The sequence below is a fragment of the Ahaetulla prasina genome, chromosome 18 (genome assembly GCF_028640845.1).
Source record: "Ahaetulla prasina isolate Xishuangbanna chromosome 18, ASM2864084v1, whole genome shotgun sequence".
NCBI classification, from domain to species: domain Eukaryota; kingdom Metazoa; phylum Chordata; class Lepidosauria; order Squamata; family Colubridae; genus Ahaetulla; species Ahaetulla prasina.
In genome coordinates this window covers 5,361,526-5,385,873 of record NC_080556.1, presented here as the reverse complement: position 1 = coordinate 5,385,873, position 24,348 = coordinate 5,361,526, and the positions used below count along the sequence as shown (strand labels likewise).

General features: G+C 46.2%; 1 protein-coding gene across 1 annotated transcript in view; it reads left to right on the top strand.

Moving 5' to 3' along the window:
* Window positions 1-24,348, top strand: part of AGRN (agrin) — a 234,597-nt gene that overhangs the window by 191,430 nt on the left and 18,819 nt on the right. Inside the window, exons 17-30 of the mRNA XM_058160877.1 lie at window positions 131-236; window positions 2,867-3,238; window positions 3,973-4,107; window positions 7,068-7,195; window positions 8,375-8,489; window positions 9,999-10,118; window positions 11,684-12,031; window positions 13,296-13,488; window positions 14,928-15,143; window positions 17,795-18,024; window positions 19,640-19,774; window positions 20,600-20,696; window positions 22,757-22,921; window positions 23,671-23,782. Of these exons, the coding sequence (XP_058016860.1) occupies window positions 131-236; window positions 2,867-3,238; window positions 3,973-4,107; window positions 7,068-7,195; window positions 8,375-8,489; window positions 9,999-10,118; window positions 11,684-12,031; window positions 13,296-13,488; window positions 14,928-15,143; window positions 17,795-18,024; window positions 19,640-19,774; window positions 20,600-20,696; window positions 22,757-22,921; window positions 23,671-23,782 (2,472 nt within the window). The remainder of the gene's footprint in view (window positions 1-130; window positions 237-2,866; window positions 3,239-3,972; window positions 4,108-7,067; window positions 7,196-8,374; window positions 8,490-9,998; window positions 10,119-11,683; window positions 12,032-13,295; window positions 13,489-14,927; window positions 15,144-17,794; window positions 18,025-19,639; window positions 19,775-20,599; window positions 20,697-22,756; window positions 22,922-23,670; window positions 23,783-24,348) is intronic.

Here is a 24,348-nt window from a genome sequence, read left to right as displayed (position 1 = left end):
AGCATCTCCCACTGGATCAGGTCCAGTTGAATTCAAGAACTTGAGAGGTGGGAATTCCACACACACACACAGCCTGACTAACCAATATTTCTTCTTCTTCTCTCCCCACTCCCAACGCCCCACCTTGTAGGTCTGTGGCTCTGATGGAGTGACCTATGGTGACCAGTGCCAGTTAAGGACCATTGCTTGCCGGCAGGGAAAGGTCATAGAGGTGAAGCATTTGGGCCAGTGTGCAGGTGAGTCCCCATTGGCACACCTGAGTGCTTAGACCAAGCCATTGCACAGAAATTGACAGCTGCCCCCAAACTGTCACTTCTTTTAACGTTGGGGTGGTGGTGGTGGTTTGGGGCTGGTGCTCTCTGAGCTCGGTGGTTTCCTTGTAGACATTTCATGACCCAACTAGGCAACATCATCAGTTCTAGACGAGAACAGGCTTTGCCAGACCCCCACTCCCTTCTAGCCCTGATGATGTTACCGAGCAGGGCAATGAAACATTTGCAAGAAAACCACCCAGCTCAGAGAGCGCCAGGGGCCTCCATAGTTTAACCCTGATCTACAAATATTCTCTTCTATCCTTTAACAACGGGTTGAAACGCCCCAAATTAATAATCCCAGAAATCCAGCCGGTTGGTTTTGGGAAGCGGCCCAACTTAATGGGCCGGGATAGCTCAGGCAATAGAGAAGCCTGTTATTAGAACACAAAGCCTGCAATTACTGCAGGTTCGAGCCCCACCAGGCCCAAGGTTGACTCAGCCTTCCACCCTTTATAAGGTAGGTAAAATGAGGACCCAGATTGTTGGGGGGGCAATAAGTTGACTTTGTATAAAATATACACATAGAATGAGACTATTGCCTTATACATTGTAAGCCGCCCTGAGTCTTCGGAGAAGGGCGGGGTATAAATGTAAACAAAAAAAACAAAACAAAAAAAACTCCCCACCCCACCCCCTGGGGCAAAAGTTTGCCGCTATGTGGAAAACACCCCCCCCCACATTGCCTATATATATATATAAATATAAATATATAAATATAAATATAAATATATATAAATATATATTTGTGAGTGTTTGTGAATGTGTGTGTGCCGAGCTTCGGAGACAGTACTTTCACATTGTGATCTCGTAATTGTGGAAAATCAGGTATCAGATGCGTTCTCAACCTTGCCTGCTCTTCGGAGCCCTGTTTCTTGATGAGGAGTTATTGATTTTGGCGTGTGATATGCAAGGCAATCTGAAAGTATTTGCCGGAGCTAAAATTAAGCTGGCAGAAGGGGGAAAGCCCAGGAGAAAGGGGAGCGTACTTTCAAAGAAGCTTTGGAAACTGTGTGTTGCATTTCCTCTAATTGGTTGGATGAAACCTCCTTCTATACCGATAGGCGCCAAGCAACAGTTCATTTTCCAAGCCCTTTTCTTCTTGTTGTTGTTCCACACACACACACACACACCCCTTAAAGAAAACTGTACAAGAGCTGCCTCTTCATATAACCGTTAACTACCCGGTCTCTTTGGTTTGGGTGGGGGTGGGAATAACGAGATAAAATTGATTTGGAGAACTTTTATAGCATTCTCCACTTTTTAAGGCGCTGAGGGAGCCATGGCCCAAATCAAGGCCCAAAAAATTTTTTTGGAAGTTCAGCAAAGCAACTGAGAAACTCAGTGGAAGGCGAGGCAGATTTCGCTTTAGTGCAGAGTTGAGCTTTCCGTTGGAAAGAAGTTAACAGAATCACAGAGCTGGAAAGGGACCTCAGAGGTCTTCTAGTCCAACCCCCTGCTCAAGCAGGAGACCCTATACCGTTTCAAACAAATGGTTGTCCAATCTCTTCTTAACAACTTCCCGTGTTGGAGCATTCACAACTTCTGGAGGCAAATTGTCCCACTGATTAATTGGTTCTAACTTGTCAGGAAAATTTCTCCCTTACTTCCAGTTTGCTTCTCTCCTTGATTGGTTTCCATCCATTGCTAGTTCTCGACTTATGACCGCAATTGAGCCCAAAATTTCCATTGCTAAATAAGACGTTTGTTAAGTGAGCCACTGCAGGCTTCTGAGGATGGCTTTTGTCCCCAAGGTGGCTGTAAGACTGTGGAAGAGCATTTAGGTCTCAAAGTTTCATTCATCAGGGTGGGATGGATGGATGGATGGATGGATGGATGGATGGATGGATGGATGGATGGATGGAATGGGATCTGATGGATGGATCGATGGATGGATGGATGGATGGAAGGGTTGGTTGGATGCATGGATGGATGCAATGGGATCTCATGGATGAATGGAATGGGATGGATGGATGGATGGATGGGTGGGTGGGTGGGTGGATTGAATGCAGGGATGGATGGAATGGGATCTGATGGATGGATGGAAGGATGGAATGGGATGCGTGGATGGATGGATGGAATGGGATCTGATGGATGGATGCATGAATGAATGGAATGGGATCTGATAGATGGATGGAATGGGATGCATGGATGGATGGATGGATTGACTGGCTGATTATGGGCCATCAACTCAGTGTCAACTCTAGGGAACACCTGCTAGACCTCCTCCAAAGAGGATCTCTTCCCCAACCTGGTCCTTCAAGTCCTCCCATGGTGCATTAGAACAGAGTCCACCAGGGTGATTGCTGGTCATCCCCATCTTCTCTTTTCCTTCTATATTTCTCAGCACAGGAATCTTCTCAAAGGAGCCCGTTCTTTGCATCGTAGGTCAAAATATGGAAATATTTGGGCCTCAACTGTGAACGTCGGATTGATTTATTCTGAGGTCCATTCCTTCGTTTTCTTGAGTACCCCTTCAAGGCAAGATGTGCCTTGAGAAGCTTCTATCTTCCTGGCAGCTTATGCTGCATTGCCTCGTTTTGGTTCTCTTTCAGAATCCCATGCCAGCCACCCTACCCCGCCGGCAACCCAACGCCCTTTGGATTCTGTTCCCCCTCTGGCGCCCCAAATCACAACTTTAGCTCCCGAGCTGATCAGGACCTCCTCCTCTCCCTGGCATTCAGAAGACTACATTTCCCGCCAGAGCCAGCCGGTCACCCGAAGGATAACCAAGCCAGCTATCCTCTCCACTCTTCCCTGGACGACTCAGGGCATCCGCCAGACCACTGCCAGACCCCTCCTGACAGCGCCCATAGTCCCTGCCGCCACTCAGATGGCTGACGTTGAATCGGGCAGCGCGGAAGGCAGCGGAGATCCAGAACTGGGCATCAGTGGAGATCAGGAAGGCAGCGGGACCAGCTCTGCAGGTAAGTTGCACACCTTAGCTCCAGGTGTCAGTGCCTGGCCTTTGTAAGGAACACCTGGGTCGCTCCATTAGTGCTGCCGAATGACTCAAAATTGGGCTGTTGGGCTGAGCTCCGAGCTTGACAGTTTGGTTGCAAATGTTTTGTCACCATTCAAAGAGACATCATCTGTGCTCTTTGAAGTGGGCTCGTTTGTCAGAGCACTGGCCTAACATTTCATCACCATTTGAGGAGGCATCGTCCGTGTGCTTTGAAGTGGGCTCGTCTGTCCGAGCTCTGACCTTTCGATACCTTTTTATGTGATGTAAATTAGTGTAGAAGTAGCCGAACAAACAGCATCCACACTAATTCGCATCACATAAAAAGGTACTGAAAGGCCAGGGCTCGGACAAACGAGCACAATTCCCTCTCTGCCTCCAACGCAGAGCCCTCGTCCGAGCTTTCCCCAGCCCCCAGGACTGGCCCAAGTTCCTCCCCAACCTCCTCACTGTCCGACTCTACTGCTAGCTCCGCTGGCCGCTGGCGGGCCACAACACCACTGTAGAAAAAGTGTGGGGTGTGTGTTTTTTTTCTCCCCATCATCAATTGGGGTGTCCTTTGCACAGGTCGTTTCGTCCTCCTTTACGATAGTAACTGAAAAATGGCAGGGATTTTTTAAATCGGAGCTTTTAAAAAAGACCCAAGAGCTCAGACCTGCCTGGTTTGTGATGATAAACCTTCTTCCTGTGGCCGAACAGGGGAGGAAGTAATTGAAGACACAAAGGTGCAGAGTACTCACCTGGGCGAGAGAGCCACCTGTTACAACACCCCTCTAGGATGCTGCTCGGATGGCAAGACTCCCGCCGCTGACGCCGAAGGAAGTAATTGCCCAGGTAAATCACTTCCTTTCTTTCACAGATGCTCGGCTTCGCCTGGGAACAAAACTTTAGGAAAAGTATCCTCAAGAAATAAACCAAACCGTGTCTCTCTGTGGGTTTAGGGGAAAGTGATGATTAAATTTTGGGGTTCCTCCTTCAGCTTCCTTGCCCAGCTGCAATTTTCGGGGTCTCTTGGACAAAACTCAAATCACCCCCCAGTGCATTTCAAATGAGTTTATATGGGGCAGCTGAGCTGACTGGGCTGTGATTTTCGGATCAATGTGTTGCTGATTTCTTTGTTAATTCTTTATTCCTTTATTGGCCAAGTGCGATTGGACACACAAGGAATTTGTGTGTCTTCGGTGTGTATGCTCTCAGTGTACATTAAAAAAAATACATTCATCAAGAATCATAAGATACATAAAGATACATTAAAAAAATACATTCATCAAGAATCTAAAGATACATTAAAAAATACGTTCATCAAGAATCATAAGATACATTAAAAAAATACACTCATCAAAATTGTAAGATGCAACGCTTAGTAATAATCCTTGGATACTAAATAAGCAATCAAAATCATACTAGGAAACTAAATAAAACAATATAAATCGTAAAGATGCAAGCAACCCGGTTATAGTCATAAGTAGAAAAGGAGATAGATAATAGGAAGGATGAGAAGAAGAACAGTGATATAGTCTTAGTGTTTATCTAAATCTAAATAGTTTATCTAAACTCTATAAATCTGAGTTTAGGGTGTATATATAACAGCTCCTCTTTCTTAAATCTGCTCCAACTGCTTTCTCCCTTGAGTCTTGGTCTTTAGCCCTTCTGGTCTCATTCTGGAAGATAAAAAATTCAAGTTTGATAAGCTAAGAATCTTGCAACCTTCCCTGGTCTACTAAGCTCTCTGCTGATCCGTAAAATGTGGGGCACAAAAGATTTCCTTCACTTTCAGATCCATCTATATTCACGCAGCAAAAAAAAACAACAACCCCAAAAAAACTTGTCAACTTCCTGTCCTACAGCAGAACAAAAAAGTCGTGTTTGTGAGATGAGTGGCAGAGCAGGGAGGAAGGGAAGGAGAAGAAAAGGGAAGGAAGGAGAGGGACGGACTGATGGAAGGAAGGAATGAGATGAAGGAGGAGGGAATGATGAAAGGGAGGGAGGAAGAGATGGAGGGACTGATGGAAGGAAGGAAGGAGAGGAAGGAGGAGGGAATGATGAAAGGGAGGAAGGAAGGAAGGAGATGGAGGGATGGACTGATGGGAGGGGAGGAAAGATGAAGGAAGGAGATAGAGGGAGGAACCCATGAAGGGGCGGAAGGAAGGAAATTCAATAAAATTCCATATTATGAAAGGGGTAAGAAGCCAGTCATTCTCCTCTTCAAAATCAATAAATATATCCAAACCGGGGCGGGGTGGGGATGAGAAAGGGAGATAAAATTTGAATTCCTGTTATCCTATCCTATCCTCTTCCATCCTGGCTTATGATTTGATCGGAGGTTTGACTCCCTACATTCTGGTCTGTTTCGGAAGAGCTGGGCTGGGAGATTTCAACCAGGGAGCCGCAAATAGTGGAAGGCCAGAAAACAGAAGGAGGCCGTTCCCATAAAACTTGGTCCAGAGGGTTCTGTCAGGGTCCGGTGAGATGTAGCTCAAGGCTTTCTGGGTTAGGAAAAGCAGCTCATCCCCACAGCTGCTTCCCTCCCCCCCCCCCCCCGCCCACAACTCTGTGAATTTCGTAATCCAGATCAGCCTCAACCCTGTAGGGAAATGATAAGGGGAGGGTCCTTTGTCCTTCCTTTTTCCTTCCTTCTTCCCTTTCTCTTTCCTTCTTTTTCTCTTTCCTCCTTCCCTTTCTATTTTCCTCCTTCCCTTTCTCTTCCTTCCAGTTCTCTTTCCTCCTTCCCTTTCTCTTTCTTCCTTCCCTTTCTCTTTCCTTCTTTTTCTCTCTCTCCTTCCCTTTCTCTTTCCTCCTTCCCTTTCTCTTTTCTTCTTTCCTTTCTCTTTCCCCCTTCCCTTTCTCCTTCTCCTTCTCCTTCCTTTCTCCTTCCTCCTTCCAGTTCTCTTCCTCCTTCCTTCCCTTTCCCCTTCCCTTCCTCTTTCTTCCTTCCTTTTCCTTCTTTCCTCATTCCCTTTCTCTTTCCTGATTCCCTTTCTTTTCCCTTCCCTTTCTCCTTCTCCTTCTCCTTCCCTTTCTCCTTCCTCCTTCCAGTTCTCTTCCTCCTTCCTTTCCTTTCCCCTTCCCTTCCTCTTTCTTCCTTCCTTTTCCTTTCTCTTTCCTCATTCCCTTTCTCTTTCCTGATTCCCTTTCTTTTCCCCTTCCCTTTCTCTTTCCTCCTTCTTTTTCTCTTTCCTCCTTCCCTTTCTCTTTTCCTCCTTCCCTTTCTCTTTTCATCTTATCTTTCTTCCTTCCTTCCCTTCCTCTTTTTCCTCCTTCCCTTCTATCTCCCTCTTTTGTTCCAGTGTTTGCATGCTGGTAATCCCCCGTCCTTCCTCTTTTTTTTTTTTCAGTAGTCGATGTATTTTCTCTCTCTCTCTCTCTCTCTATTTCTCTCGGCCCCAGCTAACCCGCTTTCTCTCGTTACCCAGCCGTTCCAGGAGAGTCCCTACCCAGGCTGCAACTTGGAGGAACTTGTATGGTAAACTCTTTGCCAGTTCTCACAACTCGGGCTTTCTGCTACCCGGGTCTGGCCCCCTTCAAAGTACTAACCCTCCCCCCATAACCCTCCTTCTGATCCATTCCGACTAACCCTGAACCCACAGCGCTGTTGTTCATCTGCCGCCATCTTGTCGCTTCTCCCATGCTGCCGAGGGACTTGAACACTCTTTTTTTTAACGGGTCTCGAACGCTCGATATATCGACCGTGATTCCTGGGTCGCTTTTCACGGGCAACGTTAACCCAACTGTTTCTTCCTGGCTTTGTCTCCCCTCCCCCCAACCCCCCTCCCCGCCCTGTTTCTCCCCTGCAGCCACCAAAGTCTTCCAAGGGGTCCTGATTCTGGAAGAGGTGGAAGGCCAAGAACTGTTTTACACCCCGGAAATGGCCGATCCCAAATCGGAGCTTTTTGGGGAGACGGCCCGAAGCATCGAAAGTGTGGTAAGCAAGGACGGGGGGGGGGGGAACCTAAGGCCATGGCGGCTTTTTCCCCACTGGCGGTGGGGGAAGTTGTGCCTCACTTGCAAACCACCCCCACCCCCCGGGGATCAGCACCCCTGTCGGTCCACCTGACTAAAATCCAGCTCTTAGACAGGAAGAGAATAGAATAGAATTAGAATTAGAAAAATGGAATGGAATGGAATGGAACAGAACTGTAGAGTAGAGTAGAATAGAGTAGAGTAGAATAGAATAGAATAGAATAGAATAGAATAGAATAGAATAGAATAGAATAGAATAGAATAGAATAGAATAGAATTAGATTTAGAATTAGAATTAGAATTAGAATTAGAATTAGAATTAGATTTAGAATTAGAAAAGTATAATGGAATGGAATAGAATGCGTTAGAAAAATAGAATGGAATGAAATAGAATGAATTAGAATTAGAAAAATGGAATGGAATGGAATGGAATGGAATGGAATGGAATGGAACAGAACTGTAGAGTAGAGTAGAATAGAATAGAATAGAATAGAATAGAATAGAATTAGATTTAGATTTAGATTTAGATTTAGATTTAGATTTAGATTTAGATTTAGAATTAGAAAAGTATAATGGAATGGAATAGAATGAGTTAGAAAAATAGAATGGATTGAAATAGAATGAATTAGAAAAATGGAATGGAATGGAATGGAAAAGAATGAATTAGAATTAGAATTAGAAAAATAGAATGGAATGGAATAGAATAGAATAGAATAGAATAGAATAGAATAGAATAGAATAGAATAGAATAGAATAGAATATTCCAACAGAGTTGGAAGGGACCTTGGAGGTCTTCTAGTCCAACCCCCTGCTTAGGCAGGAAACCCACCATCACTTCAGACAAATGGTTATCCAACCTCTTCTTAAAAACTTCCATTGTTGGAAAATCCACAACTTCTGGAGGCAAGATGTTCCACTGATTAATTGTTCTCACTGTCAGGAAATTTCTCCTTAGTTCTAAGTTGCTTCTCTCCTTGGTTAGTTTCCACCCATCGCTTCTTGTCCTCCCTTCAGGTGCTTTGGAGAATAGCTTGACTCCCTCTTCTTTGGGGCAACCTGTAAGATATCAGAAGACTGCTGGTCCCTAAATTTGTTGTTGCTGTTGTTGTTGTTATTGTTGTTTCGTTTCATTTTCTGGCAGCTGGATGACCTTTTCCGCAACTCGGAGGTCAAAAGGGATTTCAGGAGTGTCCAGGTGCGACATCTGGGCCAAAGCAGCGCCGTCAGGGTCATTGTAGAGTCTCATTTTGACCCAGGTGAGTCTGCATCCGGTTGTTCTGTCCCTCTCGCCTCAGTCCGAGCGATGACTTAATTAGCCGGCACTATCAGCTCTGGCAGCAAACTAGCGAGTCTCTGCCAAGTGTCTCTGTTATCTCTCTTGATGAGTCACCCAGGAGCAAACAGTACTTCAGCTCTAGTTAAGCAGTTGATTTGCTTGCTACGACAAGGTATAGCAGCCCTTGCTGCTTTTATATCCTGTGGGGTGTGGCTCCATGACTCAGCACTTCCTAGGCCTGCCCCAGCCCTGCTTCTGTTGTTCCCGCCTCTCCTGCCTACGAAACCTAGGGTCCAGCCAGGCCTGATTGCCATCAGCCGGGTCTGGAGGCGTGGCCTGGGGGAGGAAAGAGTCAGGGGACGGAGGCCTCGTTATCTCCTCTACCTGGCCTGCCTCTGGCTCCTGGAGCTGAGCCAGGGAAGCCGGTGCTCCCGAGGTAAATCCTGATGGCCCTTCCCCCTCACTTTCCGAGTCACTTTCTGGCAGGGGGCCCGGCTCGGGGGGGGGGGGCACAGACACAACACCGGTTCCCCCGGGCCTTTGAGACGCAGAAGCATCTCTTGGTTGGAAGAAGGTGGATCTGTTGGTTGGTGTGAATTCGATCAGTGAGCAGGGGTGGGCCGCTACGTCCCCCTTTATTTACCATCTGTGGACTTCAACTCCCAGAATTCCTGAGCCAGCTACGTCTAAACCCCCCTCTGCCACAACAAACCCTACAAGGTAGTCCCGGTTGAAAGGGAGAAGAAAGTGTTTTTTTTCCCCCCTAGTCTTTGTCCCATTCTTTCACTTTAATACCACTCAGTCTGGGTTTATTGTGAACCGTAAGACTCCCATCTTCTCTCACCAGGCTGGCCAGGGGGCATTGTGGGTGGGGGTGGTCAAGGATGATGGGAATTGAAAGCCTCACTGTTTGTATTGTCCTGTTGCCATTGTTGGCACCGTTCTCTCCATTTTTAAAGCTGAAGGATTCAGGGCAGGTGGAGATTAGAATAAACTCTGTTTTTTCCCCCCCACCTCTCTCCCATGTTTGTTTGTTTGTTTGTTTGATGTTTGTTTGCTGGAATTTCTGGGCAGGGAAAAAAACGATGCCAACCCGAATCCGCTCCCCGATTTTCTGCTTTTTTTTTTTTTTTATAATGCGGGATCGACGTTCAAAATCCCCCCCCTCCTTTTTTTTTCTTTCTTCTTCTTCTTCTTCTCCTTTCCTTCAAGCCAAAAGACCTGTTCTTAGTTCAAAGCCTTTTTACCAGCCGGTGGGCACACGGAGAAAAAATATATATAGCGGTCTTTGGCTTTTCATTTTGAAACCCCTTTTAAGGCGTGTCTTTTGGCTTAGCGGAACGAAAGGGAAGGGAAGCTGAGCCCGGTTGGGGGGAGGGAACTCTGTGTGTGTGTGTGTGTGTTTGTGTGTGTGTGTGTTTGTTTGCTGGCTTCAAGGTAGAGGATGCCTTGCAAGGCTCCTGTTTTTTCTTTTCCTTAATGTTTGCAGCGACTTCTTACACGGCTGCTGATATCCAGAGGGCCCTTTTGAAGCAGATCAAAGCCTCTAAGAAGAAAACCATCTTGGTGAAGAGACCTCAGCAAGAGAACATCAAGTTCATGGACTTTGGTAACTTCTTTTCTTTCCTCCTTTCCCTTTTTTCCCCTTTCTTTCTCCTTCCTTCCTTCTTTCCTTCCTTTCGCTCCATTCCTCCTTCTGAGCGTTCCTCTGCCCCCTCCATGCCTCCTTCCTACCTTTCGTCCTCTCCTTCCTTCCTCTTCCTTCCTTCCTCCTTTCCCTTTCCTCCCTCCCTCCCTCCCTCCCCAACTCCCTTCTTCCCTCCCTCCCCCATTTTCATCTCTCCTTCCTTCCTTGCTTGCTTCCTCCCTTCCTCCCTTCCTCCATATTACCATCTCTCTCCTTCCTTCCTTGTCATCATTAAAAATGTCATCATTAAAAACCTAGGTTCCTTTATTATTAATTCATCTGAAAATATATATATATGACAGTAATCCCCCTTTCTCTCACTTCCAACTCTATTCTAACTTATCTCACTGTTATTTTTGAGAAATATTCCCCTTTTTTTAATCCATCATCTCTCACCCGCTTTAAAAGTTTAATTTTCTGTTTCTTAGCTTGTCTCCCATATTCATCTCTCTTCTTCCTTCCTTGCTTCCTTCCTCCTTTCCCTTTCTCCCTCCCTTCCCAACTCTCTTCCTCCCTCCCTCCCCATTTTCATCACTCCTCCCTCCCTCCTTCCCTTCCCCTTCCTCCCCATTCCCATCTCCATCCTTCCTTCTTTCCTTCCTTCCTTCCATTCCATTCCTCCTCCTGACCCTTCCCTCTGCCCCCTCCCTGCCTCCTTCCTTCCTTCTGTCCTCTCCTTCCTTCCTCCTTTCACTTTCCTCCCTCCCTCCCCAACTCCCTTCCTCCCTCCCTCTCCTTTTTCAACTCTCCTTCCTTTCTTGCTTCCTTCCTTCCACCCTTCCCCTCCCTCCCCTCCTCCATATTACCATCTCTCTCCTTCCTTCCTTCCTTCCTTCCTTCCTTCCTTCCTTCCTTCCTTCCTTCCTTCCTTCCTTCCTTCCTTCCTTCCTTCCTTGTCATCATTAAAAATTGTCATCATTAAAAACCTAGGTTCCCTTATTATTAATTCACCTGAAAAATATATATGTTATAGTAATCCCCCTTTCTCTCGCTTCCAACTCTATTTTAACTTATCTCACTGTTATTTTTGAGAAATATTCCCCTTTTTTTTATCCATCATCTCTCACCCGTTTTAAAACTTTAATTTTCCGTTTCTTAGCTTGTCTCCCGTATTCATCTCTTGGATCTTGTCTATCTGCTTGTACTGCTTGGCCAATCCTCTTAAATATTTCTCCCTTCTCTACCCTATTCCATTGTTTAAGTTGCAAATTATCTACTTTTACCCCTGTTTCTCTCCCAAAAAATTTTCATAACATAACATAACATAACATAACAACAGAGTTGGAAGGGACCTTGGAGGCCTTCTAGTCCAACCCCCTGCCCAGGCAGGAAACCCTACACCATCTCAGTCAGATGGTTATCCAACATTTTCTTAAAAATTTCCAGTGTTGGAGCATTCACAACTTCTGAAGGCAAGTCGTTCCACTTATTAATTGTTCTAACTGTCAGGAAATTTCTCCTTAGTTCTAAGTTTTCTCTCATTCTAGACTGGATCCCCCAGCTCTTCACCACTACCACCACTACCACGATCGCCACCACGATGGCTCCCACGGTCGCCAGCTCCCAGAGGTTCCCCAACACCACGACTCCCCGGAACCTGAATCCAGGACGGCTTAATGGGAAATCCTCCGGGGGAGCCACCACCAAAAAGCCCAGCACCACCCTTCCAGCCTCCATGGACCGGAAGAAACCCATGCGCCCTGTACCCACCACCAAGAAGCCTCCACGGCCCTGTGACTCTCACCCCTGCTTGCATGGTGGCACCTGCGAAGACGACGGCCGAGACTTCACCTGCAGCTGCCCTGCAGGAAGAGGAGGAGCGGTTTGCGAGAAATGTAAGTTCGAGGATGAAATTTCCCGACGGTGAGAACAATTCATGAATGGAATGGCTGGTTGTGGGTTCTCCGTCGGCTGTGGCCTGTTGGCCTCTGACCGCTCCAGCAGCTGAATCAGAAGAGGTGTGGGAGTCGGAGTCAGCATCAAGACAACCTGAGAGCTCCAAGGGGGAAGAGGGAATGGAATTGCTAGAGAGAGAGAGACAGAGCTGTCCATCAGCCCTTAGATGGAGAGTCAACAGCCCCCAGGTCTGGAGGTGGCTGATGAGGAAGAGGAGGAATAGCTGGGTCCAGTGCCTGATGCGTGGATGCACAGAAGGCAGAGGAGAGGAGAGCAGTGGAAATCTATGGGCCGGTCCTCGGGACAGAAGAACCACCCTTGCTAGCGAAGCCCCACTTTAGCCCTGGGGATAAAAAGCAGGGGGTGGAGATGAAGAGATGTGACAGACAACTATTCGTCTCCCAGACAGACAGACTTGTTAGCCTGCGGTGGGAGAGAAACTTTTAGCTGGGGCTGCCGGCACTCCTAATAAAGGAATCTTTTGAGTTCACTTCAGAGGATTTGTCATGTTTGGGGAGCTGGGTCAGAACACCATCAGTGGGAGGTTTTTAAGAAGAGAATAGACAGCCATTTGTCCGGAATGGTTCAGGGTTGGGCTAGAAGACCTCCAACCTCCCCTTCCAGCCCTGTTATTCTATGTTCTAAAACTGGGGAGAAGCCCCCCCAACCCTCATTTCTGCTTCTCAGCTACGGTATCACAACTTGCATGTTTCCTTTGATTTATTTATGGCTGATGTTTCAGCCTTCACCCCCCATCCCCAAACGGCTCTAAGCGCCAGGCAGCCCCAGAACAAAGAGACAGCATTATACAGCCAAGTGATCTCGCAGGAGGGGGCCCCCGCTATTGAGAAGGCTCCGAGTGCATTCCTGCTTTTTGGATGAATGGGGCATTCGAAGCCGAAAGAGGGGGGTGGGTGGGTAAATGCATCACACCTACATTTTGTAAAGAAAGGGTCTTTTTTTATCCCGCAACACGCTCATAGCAACAAGATTTGCAGATGTAAAGCACATGGTGAGAGTTCATTTTAAAAAAGGGGTGCTTTTATCCCCATGGATATAAAAGCTCTTGCTTGAATAATGGAATAATTCAGGATCCCTGGGGAAATCCCACTCTCCCTCCCTCCCTCCCCGCAGCCTCCTGCCTTTCTTCCTCTTCTTGATCCTAACACGCGCCTTTCCGTGTGAATTCTCTGCCCGTCGCAGCTGTCCGATACTTCATCCCCAGCTTTGGCGGGAAGTCCTACCTGGCGTTCAAAATGATGAAGGCCTACCACACCGTACGCATCGCCATGGAATTCCGAGCCTCCGAGCTGAGCGGGCTGCTCCTGTACAATGGGCAGAACCGCGGGAAGGACTTCCTCTCCCTGGCGCTGGTGAACGGATTTGTGGAGCTCAGGTGAGGGATGGCCTGACGGGCTGTGGAGTCTTGGGGGTAGGAGAGGTAGTGTTGTGGCCCGCCAGTGGCCAGCAGGATCTGGTAGCAGATTTGGACAGTGAGGAAGCTGGGGAGGAACATGGGCCAGTCCTGGAGTCTGCGGAAGGCTCTGATGAGGGCTCTGCATCGGAGGCAGATAGAGGGCCAGGGCAGTATGTCAGTTATCAGCTGCCTTCGGAGTCAGACATCAGCGAGGCAGACGAACAGCTAGAGCCTGTTACCAATGTGCGCATGAGCTTCAACTCATCTTAAAAGTTGCCACGGTTTGAGAAACATTGCATAAGACACTCCTCTGATTATGGAAAGCTGACAGCCCCAGGTTCGAGACCCAAGTGCTGTAAGATGAGGTGAGCTCCCGTTCTTTGCTGCAGCTCCTGCCCACTGACCTGTTCGAAAGCATGCAAATGCGAGTAGATGAATAGGTACCACTTTGGTGGGAAGGTTATACAGTATTCTATGCACCTTTGAAATGTAGTCATGCTGGCCATATGACCACGGAAGCTGCTTTGGACAATGCTGGCTCCCTCAGCTAAGAAACATAGATCTCTCTCTCTCATACACACACACACCAGAATCGGATATGACTGCAAAGTTGAAATCTTTTACCTCTACCTTTTATCATATTTCCACGTCTCCTGGAACTAGACCGGGGGGCCCCAACCGACATGATATGCAGCATGCAGGCCACACAAACCAACAAAGGCCCATGCACCAGATGCATACAGCCCCTCCAGTCCATGGAAAAACCTCTCCCCATGGAATCTGTGGTGGCCTATTGGCTGCCAGCCCCTCCAGCAGCCAAATCAAATGAGGAGGAGGAGGTGTGGGAGTCCGGGCCATCATTAAGTCAACCTGAGAGGTTGAAGGAGGAAGAGGGAATGGAGCTGGCAGACAGAGAGAGACAGAGGCGGAGCTTGGGTTGTCCATCAGCCCTCAGATGGAGAGTCAAGAGCCCCCAGGTCTGGAGGTGGCTGATGAGGAAGAGGAGGAACAGCTGGCTCCAGTGCCTGACATGCAGAAGGCAGAGGAGAGGAGAGCAGTGGAAATCAATGGGCCGGTCTTTGGGATGGAAGAGCCACCGCTGCTAGCGAAGCCCCACCCTAGCTCTGGGGATAAAAGGCAGGTGAAGGAGATGAACAGATGCAGCAGACAATTATTCATCTCCCTGCCAGACAGACTTGCTAGCCTGCAATGGGAGAGAAACTTTTTGACGGGGCTGCTGGCACTCCTAATAAAGGGAACATTTGTTTAACTACAGAGGGTTTGTAGCGTTTGGGAGCCGGATCAGAATAAAACCAGTCCCTGATGTCCAAAAGCTTGGACGCCACTGAAGTAGACATCAGGGTGTGTGAGTAACCGTTCAGTAACTATCAGTCAAAACTGGTGACAATCTCTCCCAGGTTCAACACCGGCTCGGGGACAGGCGTGATCACCAGCAAGGTGCCCATCGAGCCTGGCCAGTGGCATGCGCTTGTGGTCAATCGGAACCGGAGAAACGGTGTGCTGTCCGTGGATGGGGAGCCCCACGTGCATGGCGAGAGCCCAAGTGGAACCGATGGGCTAAATCTCGACACCGATCTCTTTGTCGGAGGGGCGCCGGAAGACCAAATTGCTGTGTGAGTAATTTTAGAATTCGAATCACAAGAGTTGGTAGGGACCTTGGAGGTCTTCTAGGCCAACCCCCTGCTCAGGCGGGAAACCCTACACCACTTCAGACAAAATGGTTATCCAACCTCTTCTTTAAAAACTTACGGTGTTGGAGCATCCACAACTTCTGGAGGCGAGTTGTTCCACGGATTAATTGTTCAAACTATCAGGAAATTTCTCCTTAGTTCTAGGTTGCTTCTCTCCTTGATTAGTTTCCACCCAGTGGTGGGATTCAGCCGGTTCGCACCTATTCGGGAGAACCGGTTGTTAACTTTCTAAGCAGTTTGGAGAACCGGTTGTTGGAAGAAATCTTTTTTTTTCCCCACTTTACAGGGCTAATCCTGTAAGGAAGGAAACATTCTGGTGGTGTTTCTAGCCTCATCTTTATTGCCCTGCTTACAGAAACTGCCTCTCTGGTTTAACCCTTATTACATTGTAGCAACTAAGGTGTTACAATGTGAGTGACGTTGAGTTGGCCACAAACCACATGGTCACATGACCACCGAGCCACACCTACCCAGCTGGTCATTAGGGCAGAGAACCAGTTGTTAAATTTTTTGAATCCCACCACTGTTTCCACCCATTGCTTCTTGTCCTGCCTTCAAGGGCTTTGGGGAATAGCTTGACTCCCTCTTCTTTGGGGCAGCCCCTGAGATATTGGATCACTTGCTATCATGCCTCCCCACCATAGAAATATGGTACTAAATGCATCCATCTGGGTGACAATCTTAACTGGGGCTTATTTTGGGAGGTAGGGCTTATATTACGAGCATCTTGAAAAAAAATCACGCTAGGGCTTATTTTCCGGTTGGGTCTTATTTTCGGAAAAACAAGGAATGCAGTCAGAAAGGAAATGAATATGCATCACAATAATTAAAGCAAATTTTTTTTTTAAAACAAAACAGAGTCCACATCATATGAATACAGAACTAGGACAGATCTGTTAGCCTCTCATTCAAATCATGAAATTACCAAAAAGAAAAAAAGAAAAAATTGCTGCATTTGCTCATTTTTGCAGTCTAATGAGCTTTTGAAAAATCAATTGGGAGATTGCAATGGTTTGTTTGTTTTTTCCCAGCCGTTCTCTCATTCAAATGCCTCCGATTTACTTTGCTTCCCCAAAGGGCTTGGATGTTGTGTCTTCATACCCTTTTGGGCAGTTGAGAATGACACAGGCAGAACTCCAACTGGTGTTTTGTCACTGTCCCATACTGGCGGCTCTCCACTTATGCCCATAAATTATTGTATTTTTTGGAGTATAAGACACACTTCCCACCCCCCCTAAAAGAGGGTGAAAATTTGGGTGCGTCTTATACACCGAATGTAGCCCCGCCCACCCACCGTCCCCCCTCTGCCTCCCAGCAATTTACCTCCTTGCAGCAAACAGCCCGTTTCAGCTTCAGCACAGCCTGATTATCACAAGCAGCTGATGGTCGGATGGATCGGCCTCCCAACCATCAGCTGTTTCAGGCTGCAGGGATTGCCGTGGGTGGAAACTAATCAAGGAGAGAAGCAACCTGGAACTTCCTGACGGTGAGGACAATTTATCAGTGGAACAACCTGCCTCCAGAAGTTGTGGATGCTCCAACCCTGGAAGTTTTTAAGAAGATGTTGGACAACCATTTGTCATAAGTGGTGTAGGGTTTCCTGCCTGAGCAGGGGGTTGGACTAGAAGACCTCCAAGGTCTCTTCCAACTCTGTTATTCTATTCTATTCTATTCTATTCTATTCTATTCTATTCTATTCTATTCCATTTTTCTAATTCTAATTCATTCTATTCTATTCCATTCCATTCCATTCTATTTTTCTAATTCATTCTATTCCATTCCATTTTTCTAATTCTAATTCATTCTATTTCATTCCATTCCATTCTATTTTGCTAATTTTAATTCATTCTATTCTATTCCATTCCATTCTTCTAATTCTAATTCATTCTATTCTATTCCATTCTATTTTTCTAATTCTAATTCATTCTATTTCATTCCATTCCATTCTATTTTTCTAATTCTAATTCATTCTATTTCATTCCATTCCATTCTATTTTTCTAATTCTAATTCATTCTATTCTATTCTACTCCATTCCATTCCATTCCATTTTTCTAATTCTAATTCATTTTATTCCATTCCCATTCCATTTTTCTAATTCTAATTCATTCTATTCCATTCCATTCCATTCCATTCTATTTTTCTAATTCTAATTCCTTCTATTCTATTCCATTCCATTCCATTCTATTTTTCTAATTCATTCCATTCCATTCCATTCCATTCCATTTTTCTAATTCATTTATTCAATTCTATTCCATTCCATTCTAAGAAGAGGTTGGATAACCATTTGTCTGAAGTGGTGTAGGGTTTCCTACCTAAGCAGCGGGTTGGACTAGAAGACCTCCAAGGTCCCATCCTGCTCTGTTACTCTATTCTATCATCAGCAAGCTTGGGTCCCATACCTTGGCTGGGATTCAATCCCCAGCTGGAGAGGCATTGCTTTAAGATCTAGAAGCGGGATTTTAGTCGATCCTAGGGCCAATGGTGAGACTCGGGTTCAAGGCGCCTTCGGGAAACCCAACTTCGGAAAAGTTGGAACTTTGGGATAATTTCCTTGTTTGTCTCCCTTCCTTAGGATGGCCGAGCGCACGTCGGTCACCGCTGGCCTGAAGGGCTGCATCCGTCTGCTGGACGTCAACAACCAGATGTACGACCTGCGAGAGAAAGGCGATGATGTGCTTTACGGAAGCGGGGTGGGCGAGTGCGGCAACAACCCTTGCCAGCCCAACCCCTGCCACCACGGTGGCCTCTGCCACAGCATGGAGGCGGAGATGTTTCACTGCGAGTGTCTGAATGGTTATACAGGTGGGCAGAACCTCTGTGTGTGTGTGTGTGTAAGCAAGAAACTTTTCGGCTGGCTTCTTCCCTGCAGAGCTGGCTTTCTACATGCAAGGAGGCAGCGTTTTCCCCTGGCTGGCAGGCTAGTTACAGTCGTGGGCCAAAATTGTGGAAACCTTTTGGGAAAAGTATATTTTCTAAAACGAGCTAATAACACCATTTTTGGGGGAGTAATGCCATAAAATGATACATCCATGGAAAGATAATTTAATCGAGAATGTAATGCAATAACTTTGATGAAGGATGTGCTATTAGGATAGCAGTGACAGTCTAAAGAAGAAAAGTGAAACACGTAGAAAAAAACGAGATATGCAAAAATGATCCCTATATAGGGCCTCTGGTGGCTCAACGGACTAAGTCTGTCTGTTATTAACACAGTTGCTTGCAAGTCGCGAGCTCAAAACACACCTATTTATTTGCGCGGGGCTGGGTTAGTTTTTAAATTTATTGGTTTTAATGGGGTTTTTAGTATTTATATTGTTTTTTATCAATTTGGCTATTGAATAAGTTTTTTATGTCTGATTTTAAATTGTATTTATATGTTTGTTTTTAATTGCCTGTGAACCGCCCTGAGTCCCTAGGGAGATAGGGCGGTATATAAATCTGAAAAATAAATAAATAATAAATAAATAAAATTACTGCAAGTTCAAGTCCTACCAGGCCCAAGGTTGACTCAGCCTTCCATCCTTTATAAGGTAGGTAAAATGAGGACCCAGATTGTTGGGGGCAATAAAAGTTGACTTTGTATCTAATATACAAATGGATGAAGACTATTGCTTAACACATTGTAACCCGCCCTGATTCTTCGGAGAAGGGCGGGATATAAATTCAATTTTTAAAAAAAAATAGAAAAAAGGAGATATACAAAATGATCATATAGAAAAAATGAGATATGCAAAAAACGATCCCCATAGAAAAAAACGAGATAAACAAAAACGATCCCCATAGAAAAAATGAGATATGCAAAAACGATCCCCATAAAAAAAACGAGATATACAAAAATGATCCCCATAGAAAAAAACGAGATATGCAAAAATGATCCCCATGTCAGTGAATCCTTAGTTGGGTAACCTTTAGCATGAATTCCGGCCTTCCAACGTCTTCCCATGGAGTGAACCAAGACTTTTAGTTCTGCAGCTGTTATCATGTGAAACCAAGATTGAATGATGGCTTCTATTAACTGGGTTTTATTGCTGGGTCGCTTCTGACTTAAAAAAGTTTCTTTAGTCGGAAAATCCGTCGATTTTCAATTGGGTGAAAGTCTGGGCTACTCCCAGGCCATTCCAGCAGTGGAATAGGATTATCTTGAAACTCCAAAAAAAAAGTGGTGTTATTAGCCATCAAACCTTAAAAAATATCTCTGCCATAGGTTCGCCATTACAGCCCTAGGACCAGAGCTCATATTCAGCCGGTTCGCCCAAACCTTTAGGGGAAATCGCAGAGGGTGGGGGGGCTGCCATCCACCCCGGCTCTATGCCATCCTATTTAGGCAAGCGCGGAAGGCCAGGCGCATATGTGGAGGCAGGTGCGGGTGTGAACCAAGCTTAGGAAGTAACCTAATGTGAAACCCACCGCTGCCTAGGACCCACCTGTGCTGATGAGAGAAACCCCTGCGACCCCAACCCCTGCCACCTCTCCGCCACCTGCTTGGTGTTGCCAGAAGGCGGATCGAAATGCGAATGCCCCATGGGACGAGGAGGCGAATTCTGCGAATCGGGTAAGCGGTCCCCGGGAAAGGCTGAGATGAGGATGCGGCTGCGGTAAGAGGCTTTTAAATCATCCAAACAGAATGACAAGTCACTGGAAATCAGAGTTGACTCCCAGAATTCCCCAGCTACCTGTCCTGGCATAAGACCGATTAGGCTCCTTTCAATGTTATGCCCGTTTCTTGGGAAAATGGGGTAGAACACGAAGGACGCTTCGGTATTAAGCTGTCCTGCTGCCCCATATAAGGCTGTCCCCCCCCCCCAGCCAGAATTTCCAAGGGTCTCTTGACATTTCTTTAAACATTTAAAACGAAGAAATATCATCCAATTCCAACCTCCTTTCGTGGCAGCAGGTTAGGTTAGCTAAAGACACAAAGGGACACAGTGGCTCAGTGGCTAAAACGCTGAGCTTGTCGATCGAAAGGTCAGCAGTTCGAATCCCTAGTGCCGCAAAAAACAGGGTGAGCGCCCGTGACTTGTCCCAGCTTCTGCCAACCTAGCAGTTTGAAAGTACGTTAAAAAAAAAATGCAAGTAGAAAAAATAGGGACCACCTTTGGTGGGAAGGGAAGAGCGTTCCGTGCGCCTTTGGCGTTGAGTCGCGCCGGCCACAGGACCACGGAGACGTCTTTGGACAGCGCTGGCTCTTCGGCTTTGAAACGGAGATGAGCACCGCCCCCTAGAGTCAGGAACGACTAGCACAGATGTGCGAGGGGAACCTTTACCTTTACCTTAAAAACGCAAACCCAGTTTATTCAACCAACCACCACTTAGCACACATCCAATAAGTGACTTTGGTTATTTTATCCGCGTCACTTCTTCTCCTTCCCTCTCTTAGTTGCCGAAATGGATCAGACCGTACCTTTTCTGCCGGAATTCAACGGATTCTCATACCTGGAGCTGAACGGTCTCCAAACATTTGTGCCAGATCTGCAGTAGGTTTATTTTTTCTTCTTCTTCTTCTTCCTTTTCCTTGTCTCTTCTTTTCCCCTTCCTCGCTGCTTCAAGAAAATTAGACCCGTGAGGGCTCCTTGGTACTCTCCGAGTTGGGTTTGCTCTCAGTTTATATTCTAGCGGCTTGCCCTGTCAATGTTGATGGAGATGGCCTTAACCCTAAGTGAAACCATGCCTCATTTTATAACCTGTTTTGCCACGGTCATTGAGCGGTTGTTAAGTGAATCACGTGGGCATTAAGCGAATCCAGATTTTCCCCCTGGGAAGATTGCGATCACAAGACCCTTATAACGCTGCAACGTAAGTACATCTCCGTTGCCAGTTTGGATCACGTGACCGTGGGGAACGCAGCCGCAGTCGTTAAGTGCGAGGACTGGTTCTTCAGCGCCCTTGTAAAGTTTGAACGGTTGCTAAACAAATGGCCGTAAGTCGAGGACTCCCTGTAGAACCTTTCTTTTCCTTCTTACCCTGTGGCTGAGACGCTGAGCTTGTCGATCGAAAGGTCGGCAGTTCAGCGGTTCGAATCCCTAGCGCCGCATCACGGGGTGAGCTCCCGTGACTTGTCCCAGCTTCTGCCAACCTAGCAGTTCGAAAGCAGGTAAACAATGCAAGTAGAAAAATAGGGAACCACCTTTGGTGGGAAGGGAACAGCGTTCCGTGCAATTTTGGCGTTGAGTCATGCCGGTGACATGACCACAGAGACGTCTTCGGACAGCGCTGGCTCTTCGGCTTTGAAACAGAGAGGAGCAGCGCCCCCTAGAGTCAGGAACGACTAGCACATATGTACGAGGGGAACCTTTACCTTTATCCACTCTTTTTTTTCCCCCTCTTTCATTCCTTTTTTTTTTTTCTCCTCAGTGAAGTGTGAATTGGGTCAAAATGGGATTTTAGATCATCGGTTTGTTTTGATCTCTCGGCCTGGTATTTTCCGAGAGGATGGCCTCGCTTTGATTCGGTAGCTGAATCGATTCATTCCACAGAATTTCATTTTTTTTTTAACACGGTTCTCAATAAAGGTTATCTTCTCATATCATTCCAAACCGATTGAGGGGATTTGACAAGCAGAGAAGTTGCCGAAATCTGTTTGGAGGCCTTTTAATTCATTTTGAGAACTCCAAAATCCTCTCGGGCGTGATTCCCTATCGGATTCAGTCAGGAATCAGGTCAAATTTCCAGATGAAATATTCATACGCCCTACTTTTCTTTCTTTCTTGTTTTTTTTTTAAAACCTTTTCTTTTCTTCTGGTGGGTTTTTTTTTCTTTGATTTGTTGTTGTTTTTTTGCAACGTGGGAAATTATTTTTTCCAGTTGAAACGATGGTTAAATCTTCTCTAGAATAGAATAGAATTTTATTGGCCAAGTGTGATTGGACACACAAGGAATTTGTCTTTGGTGCATAGGCTCTCAGTGTACATAAAAGAAAAGATACGTTCATCAAGGTACAACATTTACAACACAATTGATGGTCAATATATCAATATAGATCATAAGGATTGCCAGCAACAAAGTTATAGTCATACAGTCATAAGTGGAAAGAGATTGGTGATGGGAACTATGAGAAGATTAATAGTAGTGCAGATTCAGTAAATAGTCTGACAGTGTTGAGGGAATTATTTGTTTAGCAGAGTGATGGCCTTCGGGAAAAAACCGTTCTTGTGTCTAGTTGTTCTGGTGTGCAGTGCTCTATAGCGTCGTTTTGAGGGTAGGAGTTGAAACAGTTTATATCCAGGATGCGAGGGATCTGCAAATATTTTCACGGCCCTCTTCTTGATTCGTGCAGTATACAGGTCCTCAATGGAAGGCAGGTTGGTAGCCGTTATTTTTTCTGCAGTTCTAATTATCCTCTGAAGTCTGTGTTTTTCTTGTTGGGTTGCAGAACCGAACCAGACAGTTATAGAGGTGCAAATGACATATGTATATGTCATATATATATATATATGTATGTTGTGTGTATATATATGTTGTGAAACTCAACGCTTTCTGGAATGCCATTTTTTTTTCTCTCTCCACGTGGCTGATGGGCCTCTGTTCAATCCCGCAGGGATAAGGTGGCCATGGATGTGGCGTTCCTGAGCAGAAATCCCAACGGTTTAATTTTCTACAATGGACAGAAGACGGATGGGAAGGGAGATTTTATCTCCTTGGCCCTTCACAATGGATACCTGGAGTATAGATATGACCTGGGCAAAGGAGCCGCCGTCATCAAGTAAGGAAAAATAGCAATAGCCCTTCGACTTCTATACCGCTTCACAGAGCTTTTACAGCCCTCTCTAAGCGGTTTAGAGAGTCAGTGTCAAATCGCAAAACATCCTTGGTTTGCTCTCGAGTTGCCAAAGACCAGGAGGGATGGGAAATGGGCAGAATGGCACAGCAGCTCAAGAGAGATGCACATCCCACGCTTATCTCTCTCAAGGCTGTATCCCAGGGTTACCTACAGCAGCCGGAGGGGAGTGACCTTTACAACCTCTGAAATTGCTCCATTGGTGAATGGGGTTAATGACACACCCTGGGGGGTGGGGGGGAAACATGATCGAAAAAAATGCTTTTAAAAGTAAAAAAAAAAGCTTCTGATGATCGTGTGGCTCAGCTGGGATCGTCAGAGCCTTTTAGAAGCATTTTTTCTACAACCTCTTTGGCGGAAGAGGTTGTAAAAAAAAGTGCTTTTAAAAGGCCCCGGCAATCCCAGCTGAGTTGCCTGATCATCAGAGGGGTTTTTTTAAAAGGCAAAAAAAAAATGCTTTTAAAAGAAAAGAAAAGCTTCTGACGATCAGGCAACTCAGCTGGGATTGTCGGAGCCTTTTAAAAGCATTTTTTAAACAACCTCTTCGGCGGGGAACCAGCTTAGGTGAATGGCTTCAAGAGACCAAATAGAACGAGTCTTGTTCTGGTTTTTTTTTTTTTCCCCTCTCTCTGTTATAACTTTTTATTCTCCCGCCCTCCTCCTCCCACCCCCAGGAGCAGGGAGCCCATCCCTCTGAATACGTGGATCAGTGTTTCGCTGGAGAGGAACGAACGGAAGGGTATCATGAGGATTAACAACGGAGAACGGACCCTGGGCGAATCGCCGGTAAATGAAGGCCACTCTCGAAAACGTTTCGAAGAAGTTTGGGATCCCTTGCAGGGGCAGTTCCTTAAATTCAGACAAGGATTGCAATCCTCCCCCATCCCCTCCACCTTTTAGCCTCCTGTAGGCTTCCCCAGAGGTACCTTATCACGATCGGACTGCATTTGTGCACAGTGGGTTTAAGGTCCTTGTTGCTCTCCGAGCTTTCTTGCAGACGTCTCATGACCCAACTAGGGAATGTCAACGGTGCTATTTTTCTCAGTTTTCCAGCGCTGATGACGTAACCTAGTTACCTAAATTAATTCGCTTTTTAAAAAAATTATTATTCACACGATAAATCCGTTGGGACGTGGATTGCAAGTGGGGCTAACCCTCCAAAAAAAGGAGGAATGCGCTCTCTTGAGTTGGTGATTTCCTTGCAGATGTTTCATGACCCAACTAGGTAACGTCATCAGTGCTGGGAAACTGGGAAAAATAGCACGGTTGACGTTACCTAGTTTTTCCTACGTGTTTCACTTTTCTTCTTTATACCGTCACTGCTATTCTAACAGCAAATCCTTCCTAAAAGA